The sequence below is a fragment of the Hippocampus bargibanti genome, linkage group LG01 (genome assembly GCF_051943395.1).
Source record: "Hippocampus bargibanti isolate YZ-2025 linkage group LG01, ASM5194339v1, whole genome shotgun sequence".
Classification (NCBI taxonomy): domain Eukaryota; kingdom Metazoa; phylum Chordata; class Actinopteri; order Syngnathiformes; family Syngnathidae; genus Hippocampus; species Hippocampus bargibanti.
Genome location: NC_142734.1, coordinates 26,213,069 through 26,231,213, shown reverse-complemented (window position 1 = coordinate 26,231,213; position 18,145 = coordinate 26,213,069). Strand labels below are relative to the sequence as shown.

The 18,145-nt window shown below is 42.7% G+C and overlaps 2 protein-coding genes across 8 annotated transcripts in view; both read right to left on the bottom strand.

Annotated features, from left to right (window-relative positions):
- LOC148903611 (glutamate receptor-interacting protein 2-like) overlaps positions 1-13,682 on the bottom strand; it is a 52,682-nt gene extending 39,000 nt beyond the window's left edge. For 6 of the 7 annotated variants that reach the window (XM_089005760.1, XM_089005792.1, XM_089005783.1 and 3 more), the window contains exons 1-3: positions 13,198-13,682; positions 5,219-5,299; positions 1,618-1,753 (exon numbers count right to left, since the gene is read on the bottom strand). In XM_089005760.1, the coding sequence (XP_088861886.1) occupies positions 1,618-1,753; positions 5,219-5,299; positions 13,198-13,450 (470 nt within the window). In that variant the 5' untranslated portion in view covers positions 13,451-13,682. Of the gene's footprint in view, positions 1-1,617; positions 1,754-5,218; positions 5,300-7,754; positions 8,176-13,197 lie in introns of those variants that run through there. The other variant, XM_089005801.1, reaches the window with a different exon arrangement.
- Positions 13,683-13,826: 144 nt separating this feature from the next.
- rpl32 (ribosomal protein L32) lies at positions 13,827-17,232 on the bottom strand. The gene is made up of 4 exons (XM_089005820.1): positions 17,174-17,232; positions 16,535-16,635; positions 16,238-16,419; positions 13,827-13,991 (listed from the first exon to the last, which is right to left on the bottom strand). The coding sequence occupies exons 2-4, from the start codon at positions 16,628-16,630 to the stop codon at positions 13,862-13,864; spliced, it is 408 nt and encodes a 135-aa protein (XP_088861946.1). The 5' UTR covers positions 16,631-16,635; positions 17,174-17,232; the 3' UTR covers positions 13,827-13,861.
- Positions 17,233-18,145: the final 913 nt, after the last annotated feature.

The window sequence follows — 18,145 nt, the reverse complement described above, 5'->3', positions numbered from 1 at the left end:
TGTGTTGTACCAAGACTACTATTTGATACTAGTTGACACAAATTCCCAGCAGACAAATCAGTCCATTTCCAACGGAGCTTGGGCACCATCTTGTGCATTTTCTGGGCGCTACATTGGAGCCCAGATGCCTCACAATGAGACGGAAGGACTTCTTTAATCGATTGCAAACATGCATGCTTTCCTCTTCAGAACTATTTGAATCATATTCATAACTGGATGAGTAACAAGAAAGTATCTTCTCTGAATCTGAAGTCATTGTTTTGATTCTAGAGCAAGGCAAGATGTCCTGGCCCAGTGTAATAATTTACACAAAGGATAGTTAAAATAAATGGCTATTAATCACATCTTTGACCACTATAAATTAATTTTGTGCTGGCGTGACGTCACGAGCAAGGGGGCGGGACCTTCTGAAACTACATCTCCGGGGTCATTTTGAAGTAGTTTTGGGACACTTTAACTCATTTTTATTGGTGATTTGCATTTGACTAAAAATATCAGCCTGCATGTTTTGGGTATTTTAGATGCTATAAAACGTTTTTCTGATGTCAGTTAGGAAAGTCCGTCGTGGCTTTTGTGAATTTGTCTTTTCATTTTGTCCACTCTGCAGCCATTTTTTTAATGTTTGACAAGCAAAATCTTGTGACAGGGCTCCTCACAGAGGCCCTTTCGGATCAGAATGTGTTTTTTTTTCTTGATGCAATTCGGTCTTCAGTCTGGAGTTCCATTGCTACAGTCACACCATGTTTTGACAGCTCCTTTAGCTACTAAGAACCATGACCATATCATACATGTCTTTCATCACTTGTGGTGGGAGGGTGGCGCTTGAGGGGGGGATTGATTTTCTGGGCGCTACATTGGAGCCCAGATGCCTCACAATGAGACGGAAGGACTTCTTTAATCGATTGCAAACATGCATGCTTTCCTCTTCAGAACTATTTGAATCATATTCATAACTGGATGAGTAACAAGAAAGTATCTTCTCTGAATCTGAAGTCATTGTTTTGATTCTAGAGCAAGGCAAGATGTCCTGGCCCAGTGTAATAATTTACACAAAGGATAGTTAAAATAAATGGCTATTAATCACATCTTTGACCACTATAAATTAATTTTGTGCTGGCGTGACGTCACGAGCAAGGGGGCGGGACCTTCTGAAACTACATCTCCGGGGTCATTTTGAAGTAGTTTTGGGACACTTTAACTCATTTTTATTGGTGATTTGCATTTGACTAAAAATATCAGCCTGCATGTTTTGGGTATTTTAGATGCTATAAAACGTTTTTCTGATGTCAGTTAGGAAACAAAAAAATTGTGTCGGTTGTCCTTTAAGCAAGCATCATGGAATTTTACAAGTTTGATTTGCTTTCGCGGGCCAAATAAAATGATGTGGCGGGCCAGATTTGGCCCCCGGGCCTTGACTTTGACACCAGTGTTTAGAACAAGGAAACGGAAATATGCGACGATATTAAAGCTGACGAAATACAACCGTGAAGTCCCGCAGGTGAGCTGCGGCATATCTTTGCGGCATAAGCATGTTTGCGCAAGCGGATCTAAGTGCTGCGGACAGCTCGCCGTGGCTACGTGCTCTCAGCCGCATCATGGAGGGCACGCAGATCTCACCTGGCAGCCAGCCCACCCGGCCGTAGGTTGGACACTCTGGGCTTGCCATCCTTATCGGACCCTCCGGAGATGGTGAGCCCGAGGTTGCCGCCTTCCCTTTTCATTAGATCCACTGTGGTCACTCCTCTGTACTCTTCTGTGGAGCCACCAGATGGTGGAGAGAACGTTAGCGCCTGACTGACATGACCAAACCCGTCCTCCAAATCAACATTTCCTTTTTCGCTTCTTAGCCCATCAGCGTCAAAAAAAGCAGCTTCTCATGCTAGTGAAAACTACCACAAGGATTTCAGACCCGCCCGCATTTTACAAAGTTGATTTAGTGTCGTCCTCAATTCTTGTGGCCTGTGGTTCTCCTGACCAGTTCACGGCCATATTTCGAAGCATTTGTATCTTTTGTGCCAGCCTCAGACACCCCCATGTGGAAAAATTCTCCCTCCGATTTGGATTGTTATTTTCTTTACTACTTTTTCTTTATTACTTTGGACAGTCGAATCAGACATAATAATAATAATAATACATTTTATTTCAAGCGCCTTTCAAAACACCCAAGGACACTTTACAATAAAAACAATAAAACAAAGCACATAACAATAAAACCATAAGTAAAATGATACATAATAAAATAGCAGATAGAACTATACATTGAAAGCAATTTTAAACAAGTGGGTTTTGAGGTGAGCCATGAAAATAGGGAGGGAGTCAATATTGCGGATGTTGGGTGGAAGAGAATTCCAGAGTTTGGGAGCAGAGCGGCTGAAAGCTTTGCATCCCATCGTGGTGAGACGGGCAGAGGGCACATACAGGTGAAGGGAGGATGAAGATCTGAGGGACCGAGAGGGAACAGAGATTTGAAGCAGGTCAGAAAGATAGGGAGGGGCAAGGTTATATATAAGGTTATAAGGTGTTGGTGTTCCGTTGTAAGACGGAAGTAGTCCTCAGTTGCATGAAAATCGGGTCACAACGAGCTCAGTGCACCTGAGGATGCTATCCATGACAGGCCAGGGTCCGTCCATGATGTGATAAACTGTAGGCTCTTCCCTTACGGATGATAATGACAGCGCGAATGTGGCACAGGAGGAGACCGCCTTGCACCCCCGGTCATGCAAATGCAGCGTCTTTTTTTAGATAATGATTGCAATGCCTTCAATGACTTGATTTTTAATCTGGGGATTTGAGGATTTGACCCAAGCTGGTCTCATAGAGTATTTATGAGCGAAAGGGAAATATACAAACTGATAATTGATTGAACATGTAAATAAATGAATGAATAATAAATAAATACATAAGTTAGTTAGATAAACAAATAAACTGATAATTGATTGAACATGTAAATAAATGAATGAATAATAAATAAATACATTGCATTCATGGTTTAGTTCAATCAGCTATTTTATTATTTATCATTTTATTTATAGTTTTATTGTTCTGTGTATTGTTCTTTTCAGAATCAGAATCATCTTTATTGCCAAGTATGTAGAACACACAAGGAATTTGTAGAACACGCTGCACTAGTATCGTCGTCCAAAAAAAAAACTGCTAAGTGGCACTATACAGTTCCATTTTGGCTACTGTTGAAAGAGTTCAAAGAGTTAATGGCTTGGGGGAAGAAGCTGTTTAAATGTCTGCTGGATTTGGTGCGCATGGATCGGATGGATTGGATTTTGATTGTAAAGTGTCATTGAGTGTTCAGAAAGGCGCTTGGAAATTAAATGTATTATTGTTACTATAAATACATAAAATAGATAGATAAACAAATACACTGATAATTGATTAAACATGTAAATAAATAAATAAATAAATAAACACGCACACACGCACTCGCACGTACGTACATACATACATACATACATACATACATACATACATACATACATACATACATACATACATACATACATACATACATACATACATACATACATACATATGTAACGGAGTTGTGCACTTAGATTATTAAATTATGAAGGAAGTGACGCAACGGCGCACAGTGTGGCACCATGTCCCGCCGATAGTTTCCAGAACAATCTCGAGGAGATTCAGGTTAATCACAAGATGAAACCCATGCGACTTCACCCATCCCTTCTGCCATACTGTGTTGCAGAAATAAAAGAAATGAAAAGACACATCCACGCGTCTCGTCTTCATTAAGACGGCAGCATCGTGGGGATGAAGACAGTCACTGTTATAACACCCGTCACATTGGTGCCGTGACCCGGATCACAAATGACTCTCCATTTCGGACCGGGACCGCGATGCTGCACAATGAAGACGCTGTGCAGTCCCATCACTCGGTGGACGGTGTGTCGACCCCCGTTTTGGAAATACATGTAGAGTGTTAATTGTCTGACCTGCTGTTTTGCAATTAGTGTGCTTTTTTTTCATGTACGTGTTTTTGTGTGTTAAGTCTAAGAATGAGCTCCTTACAAGTAACAAGTAGCACACCTTTGAATGAGTGTGTTGGTAGAGGTAGAGGCTTCCCAACCGTGTTACAGTTGTGTAGTGCAATCCAGAGTGGTGTAGTTTGTACAGAGGGGAATGGGCAGGTTCAAGCTGAGGCCACTTATGTTAGTGGGGACAGAGTTCCTTACCAGACCCAGTGCAGTGCATCTACGACGAGCGCACAGACCACTGATACACCAGCAACAGATCCCTTTCTCCAGTCTGTCACAGTTATGTCGTGCTATGCAGGGTGATGTAGTTTGTACAGAGGGGAATGGGCAGGTGCGAGCTGAGGCCACTTATGTTAGTGGGGACAGAGTTCCTTCCCAGACCCAGTGCAGTGCATCTCCGACGAGCGCACAGACCCTGACACACCGGCGACAGATCCCTTACTCCAGTCACCTGACGTAGTTGGTCAGATGACTGACATAATTAGACAGCATTCTTGTACATCCTTGCCCGATAACCTTGTCTATTTTGCCTGTTGGTCTTTCTATTGTATTCCGTGTGTATGTTGCCTCACTTCTGCATAATTTAAGGGGGGTGTATGTAACGGAGTTGTGCACTTAGATTATTAAATTATGAAGGAAGTGACGCAACGGCGCACAGTGTGGCACCATGTCCCGCCGATAGTTTCCAGAACAATCTCGAGGAGATTCAGGTTAATCACAAGACGAAACCTATGCGACTTCACCCATCCCTTCTGCCATACTGTGTTGCAGAAATAAAAGAAATAAAAAGACACATCCACGCGTCTCGTCTTCATTAAGACGGTAGCATCGTGGGGATGAAGACAGTCACTGTTGTGACACCCGTCACACATACATACATACATACATACATACATACATACATACATACATACATACATACATACATACATACATACATACATACATACATACATAAAAACTATTCGTGTCATATTCATGAAAACTACGTCCGAGTTAAATCATAGCATTGCTTTGAAAGAATCACTTTTCCCCAAGTACTGTGTCAACACTTCAACTTAAGTACAGCGTGTGAGTACCTTTTTCACCGACTAATGACAGACACGCGAAACAAGCATTTCCACCCCCACGCCCCACAGTGGATGAGCGTGCAGGTGTACGCGTGCACCCGAAAAGAAAATGATGCAGAGACATGTTTGACTAAATTGTACCTGAAAGGCTGCGCCGCTGGGAGAAATGTGATTGGTCAGATGACCCGGCCTGCTTGCTTCCTTTTGCATACGGGCCCTCATCTGAGGAGACAGCACAGAGGTATGTTAGGGGGGCAGGAGGGGGCACTGTTGCTCAATGGGGAGAAAATATCCACTGCAGATGGCCGAATGAACAGACCGCGATGCACCTCGTGACAGATGCTCAAACTGTTACTGCCCTGAACTGAGCACCCTTTGTGGGGACGAGCTGGAGTGTGCGTGTGTGTGTGTGTGTGTGTGTGTGTGTGTGTGTGTGTGTGTGTGTGTGTGTGTGTGTGTGTGTGTGTGTGTGTGTGTGTGAGAGAGAGTGTGTGTGTGTGTGTGTGTGTGTGTGTGTGTGCGTGTGTGTGCGTGTGTGTGTGTGCGTGTGTGTGTGTGTGTGTGTGTGTGTGTGTGTGTGTGTGTGTGTGTGTGTGTGTGTGTGTGTGTGTGTGTGTGTGTGTGTGTGTGTGTGTGTGTGTGTGTGTGTGTGTGTGTGTGTGTGTGTGTGTGTGTGTGTGTGTGCGTGTGCATGCGTGTGCGTGTGTGTAAGGGGGCGGGTTGAATATGTCAGTAGTTTAATTTGTGATGAACTTTACAGAAAGTACATGATGAATTAGAAGGAGCGGCCGCAACCTATGAAAAGGTCAGAAGTGCTCATTGTGGAGGGGGCGGGTCTAAAACCTCTGATGTTTATACAAAGGAATCATAGAAGCGAACTCTTTATTTTTCCACCCAGCACCAAACCGGAGAAATAGTAATCTCTTTTGGCTTCTTTCGCGTGACAGAAAGCGGGAGAAACATTTGCATAACATGCCATTTGACACACATCCTTGTGCAAAGAAAGAGCCAAAGGGGCCGACGCCGTTCGTACATAAGGCTCCCGGGGGGGGGGGGGGGGAGGCCTCGGCGTGCCCGCAGCTGTCGCTGCAGTCAAAAGGCAACAGTGGCTGCCGGGGTTACGAGGACCAAACGTGCCGCACGTGACGGGACCACGCCGTCGCCTGCTCCACAAAAACATCGCTCACCTTCCACATGTTGCGGAGAAGCGGATCGATATGCAACCGACACCGTGACCTCGCCGGAAGAACTGTATTTTATCATGACTGTAGTTGCAAAATCGAGGATGAATATACAGTCAAACTAGGTTTTCCACCATAATCCGTTCATGAAACCTGGCTCGAAAACCGATTTGGTTGAAAACCAAAACACTTTCCATTATAATCAATGTAATCAATGTTTGCTTTTTAAAAATTTTTTTATCGTGCTTGAACAATACAAACACACCTGCTCACAATGCAACACTACACAAGGATAATGCGTCCGTCGCAATGACATACAAATACGAACACATTCTTAACATCTGTTGTCACTTTAAATATCTATATCACTTTTGTATGCTCACTTTTGGTTTGATTGTATGCTCCCACTTCGAGATAGTTTGTAGCTGATAGACACTTTTAAACAATATCACCATTAGCTAATAGCTCAGTTTATTCGAGAACCCGTTTTCAGTTAAAAATCTAGGCATAAAAAAAATCTGACATTTTGGTCGAGAACCGAGACGTTGGAAAACCAAGGCTTAAAGGACAACCGAAGCCTCGCGCTGAATATTCAGGAAGTCTTGTTTTCGAGTTGATGACGATGCCCTAAGTGACGTCAAGGAGGGAATGCCCGTGACCGAGAAAGCGACACACAATGCATTTTGGGTACTTTTTTTCGTCTGAAAACAACGTGTTGATTGCAAAATTAGAAGGAAAACTACATAAATAAAGCGATGGTGAATCGTTGTGTGTCGCAGCCAATTGCGGTAACGCGCATAAAGAAGGTGTAAGTTACACAAATTCCAAGTGGACAAATCAGCCCATTTCCAACAAACCATTTGGGCCATCTTGTACATTTTCTGGGCGATACATTGGAGTCCAGACGGCTCGAATTGATACGGAAGGACTTCTTTAATCGATTGCATTTATGCTTTCCTCTTCAGAACTATTTGAATCATATTCATAACTGGATGAGTAACAAGAAAGCATCTTCTCCGAATCTGAACTCTCTGACGCCATCGTTTTGATTCTGGAGCAAGGCAGTGTGTGACCATAAGTGACGTCACGAACAAGGAGGCGGGACTAATTTTTATTGGTGTTTTGCATTTGACTAAAAATATCAGCCTGCGCGTGTTGGGTATTATAGATGCTATAAAACGTTTTTCTGATGTCAGTTAGGGAAAAAAATTGTGTCGGTTGTCCTTTAACTGTACATCAAGCGAGTAAATCTTATGTTGCAGCACGCCAAATATGAGGCCGGTAGGTGGGGGTGTGGCAGAAATGTGCTGGTGAGGTCATGGTGCTATTTTCAGATGTCGAAGCATATTGACCAAAAGAATTGCATCTATATTGGTCGACATAGCGCTTGGTCTCAACATTCACGTTTAAAAGCGGCGACGGTCTCACTTGACGGTGCCAACGACCGCAGACACCCGAGACCCGGCCAAGATGTAAAAAGTGGAGGTCTCACCCACCGTTACTGTCCTTGGACTCTCTCCTCAGACCACACAGCATGGCTGCGGCTCCCGTTGGGAAGTCACTCTGTTGGTATCAAGTCCACCCGAGGGCCGAGTCGATGACGGGGACCTTTTCACCCGCTCGAATGCAAAAGGAACGCCATCTTTGGTTCCTGTACCCCCCACCGCCCTCTCTTATATACTTGCCAAAGTGAAGACCCGATCCTCCAAAGCTCTTCGGTTGTACTCTTACGCCCCAAGAACAAGGCGGCCAATTCCTATTTTACCATCAAATCTAAAACAAGATCCATGCAACCTTTTCTTGGCATTCTCTTACAGAATATTTGTTTCTTTCCATTGGATTTATACCTCTTCTCGTGTCCTCACAGACTTACGCAGAACCCCCTGTCTCCCTCTCTCTACCCAAGCTCTCTCTCCATCCCGCTCTCTCTCCAACCCCCCCCCCCCCTTTGCTCTTTCTTTGCCGGAGGGGGCGCTGACTACTGTCACTACTCCCTCCCCCTATGCACATTGGCACACACACACATTCCTGTTTCAATGGTTTTGTGAGGTACAGATAACTGCAGATAAGGTTGTGAGGACCACCGTTGCTGATCAGTTTAGAGAAGAACTAGTGTTGAATTTGAACACTAAATGTCACCCCATTTCCAACTTCAACTTCTTTAAAAATAAAGAAATAAAATGTGGACTTGAAACTGAAATAACAGCAGGAGTGAGGTTTCTGAATGCGTACATTCAAAGTCCTCACCCTTGTAGTGAATTTGGTTAAAATATCATTTTACTTTTTGTGGTATGAACTTTTTCCTCTCATTAACCACGCACACACACAATAACACACAGTGAGTAAAAAGTGTGTGTATGCAAGTGAAATGAAAATACACACCAAAAAAAATATTTTGGGTGAATTTGTGAGGACCTCTCTGAAACTTTTACAGATGCATATATAGACCCTCTAGAAGCCTTCAAAATGAAAAAAAAAACTTGTGAGGACCGGCCAAAAGGTCCTCTCTTGTCAAAAATGTCCTCACTAAGTATGGTATAAAATGTTAGTGGTCCTCACAAGACTAGTCATACAAAAACACACCGGGTTCCTATCAATTTCCCACCAAATCAAGAAACCTTCATTCAATCATTAAAATTTGAACGGCATGAATTGACATATGGATTGCTCGTCACACACGACACAACGTGTGCAATCGTGCAGTTTGCACAATGAGAGAAAAAAACATTTGGGGTGGTATTCGAGCCACCTGAGCAGAGAACTGGACGTAGCGCAATCGCTGCCACACCTGTCAAAACATTTTGTCACGCGTGCGTTACTCAACCGCCTGTCACTTCCCGAGTTTGGCCGCGTCAGCTGCGCCTCATGCATATTTGGGTGGACTATTTGGAGCACCTGAAGGAGGCGGGAGGTGGACCGCCCTGCTTTGTGCCTCGCTTCATGGCTCTTTCTGGATTCGGATACACAAGGTCAATTTTTATGGCCCAAAGGCTCATTTCAAAATTGGTATTCACTTCTCTTTGGTGTCCCTCATAAACTTCTCCACAAACTTCAACTCGTCCAGAATTCTTCAGCCCGGATCATCACCAGAACCTCATTCTTCCACCACATCACCCCCGTCCTCCAAGAGCTCCACTGGCTCCTGGTCAAATATAGAATCAACTTTAAAATTCTTCTTTATACATTTAAAACTATCCATAACCTTGCCCCCCACATACCTATCTGACCTTCTTCAAATTCCTATTCCCTCTCGTTCCCTCAGATCCTCTTCCTCCCTCCGCGTCTGTGTGCCCTCCCCCTTGCCCGTCTCACTGTGTATATATATCCCTAATGGACAGAGGTGGCATGGCAGACCTCTGTTCTGATAGGTCTTTGCTCTAATGTTGGGGGAGCAATGGACTACTCCCTGAAGCTACAGTCATCTGATTACTTCTTTTGTTTTGTATGATTATCTACAATGTTCTATGCCTTGCTTTAATTGCCCCATTGGCCCTGGCATCACCCCATCAGCATCACTAAGCCTCTGTGGTAACGACCTAAACAGTCTGATGTAAGAACGGTCTCAATTAAACCTCAAACCACCATGTTGATTTAATGCAGGGTTTTGCTGTTTTACAAAAATTGATTCTTTTACTCCCCTTTCAAACCATCTATTTTCTTTACCTAAGATTTTAACCTCACTGTCATCAAATGAGTAGTTGCTAGCTTCGAGGTGCAGATGTACTGCAGATTGAGGCCCATTAGCATTATCCTTGCGATTTTGGCAAAGTCTTTTTTGAGCATTTGTTTAGTTTCTCCAATGCATTGCTCTTTTCAATCTTAATTTTTACAATGTATAGAATAAACTACATTTCTTAGCTTTTCATTGGCAGCCTATCTTTTGGATGCATTAATTTTTGTCTTTAAAGGACAACCGACATCACTTTTTTGTTTCTTAACTGACATCAGAAAAACGTTTTATAGCATCTAAAATACCCAAAACACGCAGTATGATATTTTTAGTCAAATACAAAACACCAATAAAAATGACGTAAAGTGTCCAAAATCTGCAAAAAAAATTAACCCGGAATTGGCCAGTTTCAGAAGGTCCCGCCTCCTTGTTCGTGATGTCACCCCATGACGTCTTGCCTTGCTGGAGAATCAAAACAATGGCTTCAGATTCGGAGAATATGCTTTCTTGTTACTCATCCAGTTATGAATATGATTCAAATAGTTCTGAAGAAGAAAGCATACATGTTTGCAATCGATTAAATAATTTATTCCGTGTCATTTTAAGGCATCAGGGGTGGGAAATGTCCCACCCAAAAAAGGCAGAAAATGGCGACAAAGCCGTGTAAGGAATTAATCAGCCCGTTTCCACAGGCTGATTAATTCCTTACATGGAGCTTTGTCGCCCTCTTCTGCCTCTTTTTGGTGCTACATGAAGTTTTCAGTCCAAAGTACAGCAAAATGCATTAACGTGATGGAAGGACTGCTACAATGTGTCCTTTTTTCGGTCAGGGGCGTTCCTTCAGTGACGTAGGGTGAGGACTCGTCACCAACTCAAAAACAAGACTTCCGGAATATTCAGCGCAAGTCTTAAAACGTAAAATATAGCTATATGCGGTGGAATATTTGTAAAATACGTTCAGTAGAAGTCATTTGAAGACATTTTACATATTATGGACACAACTTGTCTGGAGACGTCGGTTGTCCTTTAAGTATATTTATCAGTTTGAAATAGGTAGGCATTTTGTGTTGCCATCGAGCCCTTTGTATTTTTTCTGAATCTCCTGCAATGAAAGATACTGCGACTCCTCTCCTTTTTGTTTCTTCAGGAATTTTGGTTTCTTTCCCTATTCTTTTCTTTTGACATTTACAAAAAAGACCACTGATGGCAACCATGCAGTTTGGGAGTGTTCTCCTGACACGTTTTGACTACTTTTCTTTACCTTTAACGTTTGTTGGTATTTGTTCAGCCCTATGCTGGAGAGTTCTGATAACTCCTAGTTAGTGTTGTAGTGATTTGATTAAAAAAAACTGGTATTGGTCAGTGTGCGTGGCCTTTCTAAAGACTAATTAGCTCGCGAGCTAGCTAGCCATCTCGATAGATAAGCATGGCACTTTGACGCGCTTGATTAGCCTTGATGGGCCGAATACAATGATGAGGCAGGCCAGATTTGGCTCATGTGCCTCGACTTTGACAACGGTGTTCTAAGGAGAAATATAATTTACAAAGGGATCCCACAAGTAGCACTAGTGTCTCGATTCTGTTTTTGGAATTGTTTCGTGTTTAACAGCCATGGTTCCCATGGTTCTCTTCCGCTTCTGACCAACAGGTGCACTGGGGGAGGCTTCTCCACAGTTGCATCTGTCGACCATCGTGGCGTTAGCTTTTTCTCTTCAAACAACCTCATGCCCAAAGACAGCTGGGATAGGCTCCAGTACCCCCAACCCCACGACACAAGCGAGGATTAACCTGATCAGAAAATGGATGGATTAAATTCAGGGTTCGATCCCAAATAGTGCTTGAGCGCCCTCCAAAGGCGTTTATGTAACTCCGTGTCCTTCCTACCAATGACCAACCGAGATCTAACATTTCCCCCATTAAAAGTGCTTTTTTGAGGGAGGAATCCTTTTACCTCTACGTCTACTTTTAGATATGTTTTAAATATTCGGAATTTTGCACTAACGAGGTCGCAGCATACATGCAACCCGCTGACAACAAAATGAGCCATCCTAGAGGAAGATGGAGAAATTGGATTCAACGGCTCGCGATTGGACGCCCATATCACACAATCTGTTTCTCTTAAAGGACAACCGACGCCACTGGACAAGTTGTGTCCATAATTTGTAAAATCACTTCAAATGACTTCTACTGAACGTATTTTACAAATATTACACCACATATAGCTATATTTTACGTTTTAAGACTCGCGCTAAATATTTAGGAAGTCTTGTTTTTGAGTTGGTGACGATTCCTGTAGTGACGTCACGGTAGGTATCGTCACTGACCGAGAAAGCGACACACAATGCATTTTGGGTACTTTGTTTGGTCTGAAAACTTCGTGTTGACGGCGAAATTAGAAGGAAAACACGCAAATAATCAAAGTCAAAGTCAGCTTTATTGTCAAATATGCTAATATGTATGACATACAGCACAAATGAAATTACTGTCCTCTCAGACCCAGCGTGCAAGGCACTTATAATAAGGCACTTTAACAAACATAATAAACACGAAAATACCAATTTGCCACCAAGACTACTATTTGATAGTTGCTGACACAAATTCCCAGCAGACAAATCAGCCCATTTCAAACGGAGCTTGGGTGCCATCTTGTGCATTTTCTGGGACGCTACATTGGTGTCATTGACAGCTCGAATTGATATGGAAGGACGGTTTTAATCAATTGCAAACATTGATGCTTTCCTCTTCAGAACTATTTGAATCATATTCATAACTGAATGAGTAACAAGAAAGCATCTTCTCTGAATCGGAACTCCGTGAGCCCATTGTTTTATTTCTTGAGCAAGGAAAGACGACTGAGCGTGACGTCAGGAACTGGGGGCGGGACTTTCTGAAAATCACCAGTTTCAAGCTGATTTGTGGCAGTTTTTGGACATTTTTATTGGTGTGTTGCATTTGACTAAAAATATCAGCCTGCATGTTTTGGGTATTTTAGATGCTATAAAACATTTTTCTGATGTCAGGAAACAAAAAATGGTGTCGGTTGTCCTTTAAAACTACACAAAATATAAATTGTATATAATATGTAAATTTCTCCACTGTGAGACTAATAAAGGCATATCCAATCCAATCCAAAATATGCCTTATTTTATGTATAATAAATGTGGTATTGTATTGAAAGACATATGGGACGTTGTCCTTAAAAACTTGGGAAAAAAATGCTGCATAAACCACCTGACATTCATATATAAATTAAAGTTTTTTTTTTTTACCTTTGGTCCTCCCTTGCACAACGGCCAGTCGCCATCGGAGAGAAAAGGAGAACATTCTCTTCCTTCCGTCGGACGAACGGCCACTTCTCACGATATCGGGCCGAGAGAAGCCAAGAGAGACTTGTTTGGGTTTCAGGTGGTCTTTCCCAAATGCCAGCCTCGTCGACGTGCTCATTGTCTTCGCCGGCGACGAGACTCCAACGGATCCTTCCACTCTCCACGACGACGTCTTTGGCAGTTTTGTCAGCCGCATTCAGTCGGGTCGAAGTTTAAGCTTCTGGAAATGAGCTTCTCGCCTCTTCCTCACTTGACTGGGTGAATGGAATTTTTTTGGTGTGCCCCCCGACACTGTTCGGGGGACAGATGGCAGAGTGACGGCCCAGCCAGCATATCGCAGCGGAAACTTTCTCCGCGGGGTGGCATCTCCAAACACAACAAAAGCGCCATCTGGACACTTATTCGTCAAACGCAGCAGAATCAACAGAAACAAATATTAGAACCGATACAGCGGCGAGCTGGAATCGCCCAAGGATCTCCAAATAAAAAAATATGTGCAAATACATTTGGGTGGTAAATGTGAACCTTGGTTTTCTTCCACAATGCAAAAACAAAAAAATGTGTGAGCAAGATGGCGCTTGAAAGCATTTTATTCCGCTGAGCCATTTTATTCGTTCTCTTCGCTCCTGAGCCTGGCGTTCGGGTTGGTGATCTTGATGGCCAGCTGAGCTGCTCTCTCCACAATCACCTTCCTGTTCTTTGATGAGACATTGTGGGCGATCTCCGCACAGTGAGTCCTGCAGGGGGGGGGTCAAAGAGCGCTCTGTTAATTTGAACCAAGGATTTTTATCACCCTACTGCCCCCCAAATAAAAAGAAAACACATTCAAGGGATCCAAAATCCATAAAAGTGCCCGATAGGAGTCGTTTGATTCAACGTTTGAGTACGACCTCAATAAGAATAATAAAAAGGGGTTTATTTTTCAGCAAATATTTAAAGGACAACCGACCCCGCCGGACAAGTTGTGTCCATAATTTGTACAATTACTTCAAATGACTTCGACTGAGTGTATGTTACAAAGATTCCACAGCATATAGCTATATTTTACGTTTTAAGACTCGCGTTGATGACGATGCCTGACGTGACGTCACGTCTGGTATGCACCTGACCGAGAAAGCGACACACAATGCATTTTGGGTACTTTGCTTGGTCTGAAAACTTCATGTTGATCCGTGTTGATGGCGAAATTAGAAGGAAAAAAACGTGTGTTGCACCAAGACTACTATTTGATACTAGCTGACACAAATTCCCAGGAGACAAAGCAGGCCATTTCCAATGGAGCTTGGGCGCCATTTTATGCATTTTCTGGGCGCTACATTGGAGTCCAGACACCTCAAAATGCGACGGAAGGACTTCTTTAATCGATTGCAAACATTTATGCTTTCCTCTTCAGAACTATTTGAATCATATTCACAACTGGATGAGTAACAAGAAAGCATCTTCTCCGAATCTGAAGCCATTATTTTGATTCTCGAGCAAAGCAAGATGTCCTGGCCCAGTGTAATAATTTACACAAAGGATAGTTAAAATAAATGGCTATTAATCACATCTTTGACCACTATAAATTAATTTTGATATCAGCTGAGATTCACAAAATGAAGTTACCTCTCCTTCTTATCCTTTCGGCTTTTCCCTTCAAGGGGTCACCACAGCAAATCAGTGTCCTTTATCTTTAGAGGTTTGATCCGCATGTTTGTTTTGACTAAGCTTTTACGTCGGATGCCCTTCCTGACACAACCCTCTGTATTTATCCAGGCTTGAAACCGGCACAGACTTAATTTCCCTTTGTGGCTACAGAACAAGCAACTCGCTCAGTAAAAGTTTGCCAAACACAAAATGGTCATTGGCACAGCAACATTCAAAAAAGCAAAAACTAAAGCTAACTATTGACACAAAAGACAAATAATACAGTCCTGACAAGCTCAAATATAATGGATATGTTGAAGGAATAGTTTGATCACATTTTATGGAGTATATACTGAACCTCAGTACTTATTAAACCACATTTGCTCATTAAATAAAATACCTCACTGTGTACAAAATAGTCTGCTGCTGATTCCTCCATGTCCAATAGAACAATCTTGCACACTGCAGTTTGCGTTATTCTCACCTTTTCTTGACCCGGAAATGCTTTGGAAGTATTCCTCACGAAACAATTGTAGTTATCTTTTAGATTTCACACTTTTTGTTGCTCTTTCTCTGGCAGATGCCATTACATGACAATGATAAAAACCATGCAAGCCCTTCTTGACTCTCGATTTCAGGAATGACCCGTCACACGGGCAATCATATAAAGGAATCTAACAGCTGGCACTATGGCGATCGCCTGTTCTAAACTTAAGAACCGCAAGTTTCATTAATAAACCATAACCCGGAATGGGATACTGAAAACCGTTGGCATGTATGTATCTCGATCGCCAGCTAGCTTGATCACTAGCTAGCTTGATCACTAGCGACCCCATAAGATGAGCATGGAATTTCACAGGATTGATTTGCTTTTGCGGGCCAAATAAAATGATGTGGGCTAGTCTGATGCCAATTAAGATCAAAGAGCGTTGATGTCCTTCAATTAGAGTTAACTGGGTGAACAAAATATCTACAAATATCCAATTTAATCATAATGATGGAGTGCACATTTTATGGATTTTATCCACACCATGTTGTCCAAAGCGTCATAGCATATTTTCACTTCTGAATGTTTTGGATTGTACAGAGATGAGCCAACATAGGCACAATACACATACTGGAGCTAATTTTTAAATAATGGCACATTTGCAACTGAGAGTCGCTGCTTTTAATTGAAATGGATTTACATGGGACATAAGTGAACCAATCTCTTTTTTACGTCATTGGATGCAACAGCTTCTTGTTTACTTTCAAGTTGATCTTGTAGGAGACATATGCACATTTTGAGCGTGACGTCTCTCTTTAGGGAAAATGTGATTAACAGCCAAACAATAAGTAGGCTGAATGTGTAACTTACTTGTTGCTCATCATCAGAATTTCCAGCTCCTTGACATTGTGGACCAGGAACTTCTTGAAGCCACTTGGCAGCATATATTTGGTCTTCTTGTTGCTACCGTAACCGATGTTGGGCATCAGCATTTGGCCCTTGAACCGCCTGCGGACCCTGTTGTCAATACCTCTGGGCTTGCGCCAGTTTTTCTGTTTGGAGACATGAATTGGTTATTAGTACCTTGTGGGTCACTGAAATCTTCAACCGTCAGTTGACAACCAAGCGGCAAATGTGGGTTGCACATCCCGCAAGATCACAACTTACCGCAATCTTGACATATCGGTCAGATTGATGGCGAATGAACTTCTTGATTCTTTTCTTGACGATTTTAGGCTTTCTGAGGGGTCGGAGGGCTCCCATTGTGACTGAAATAGGAAAGCAAGTGTTTGCGTTAAGTTCACGCTTTGGTTGGCGGTCAAACGAGAAATGAGATTTAAAAAAATAACGTTATGCTCGTCAATTACAGAAACCAAATAATTTACTTCAACATTAGTCATTCCCCTTGGCTCGAAAAGCAAGGGAGGCCAATCATACCGAGTTCGAATGTCAGCGCTTTACGGACATGTTGATGACACTGCGGACCTGGCTAACGTTTTTAGCTCAGGACGACGCGAAGTTAACAAAGCTAGCGTCCATTGGGGAGGACTCGAAGAGAACAGCTACTTTGGAGCAGCTCCTTGTGTCGGGAGAGTTCCTAAAAGCGGTCCTCCGCTGAGGAACAGCTAGCAACCGGGCATTCGCGTTAGCGGGGGCACCTCGCGCGTCAAACACAAATCTCGTCGTTTTGTAAAGCTTCATTTCGTCAGATGCAGCGGGGAAAACATTCATAATTCATTGCAAGCACGCAAATTGTGTATTAAGAAGCACAAATTAGACGGATTGTAGCAGATTCCATCGACTCACCCGCCGATGTATTTCCGAAAGGGATTCCACCGACACCGGAAAAGAAAGAAAAGGACTTCCGCCGGTCTTGCAAAGACTCATGGGAAGTGTAGTCCACTACGACCAAAGTAACGTTGGTCTTCGTTTACATTTGTCGTGGCGGCTGGCAAGCAACGTTGTTGTGCGTTACCACCGATTGATAAGGAGTTTAAGTCCTAAATTCGTTCATTTCGAGGGGAGAGAGACAGAGAAATGGAAATATATACATAGAGAGAGACAGAGACAGAGAGGGGGGAGGGGGGAGAGAGAGTGGAGAAAAAAGGTGCTCAATCCAAAGTTTTTTTGGGGGAGGGGAAGATTTTTTCGCATTACAGTAAAGTCTCTCATATCCGATAAAGATACTATTTTTTTACATGCAAACAGGGGGAGGGGAAGATTTTTCCGCGATATAACGAGACTTTACTGTATTTTAATAAACAATTCATTCAATGGTATTTAACGGTATGCAGGTTAATTTAGAAAAGCTTGTTCTGTAGAAACAAGGGGACACAAGCCAGTGTCTTATTGTGTCGGTCCCAAGCCCGGATAAATATTGTAAAGGGGGTTGTGTCAGGAAGGGCATCCGACATAAAAGCTTGGCCAAAACAACCAAGTCAGTATGGAGCGCACCGACTGCCCAAAATCAGCTGGAAGATAGTCCAGCACGCCCTGAGACCCCTTTGGAGATAAAACAGATCGGAAAATAATGTATGGGTGAATCGAAATTAGCTTGCAAGCGTTGTGATTTTGTCTTCTGTATTTAATTTTTTGTGTGTGTTGACTGAAGCACTGGATATCATTTCCTTTTCCTTTCTTCAAAACAGTTTTAAAATTTCCCAATTGAATAGAAAATATGTCGTCTTTTCAAGTATGTTTATAACATCTCAGAAACAGTTGTTATGTCACATATTATTTGACTGTTTTGTGCGGATTTTTACATACGAGTAAAAATGA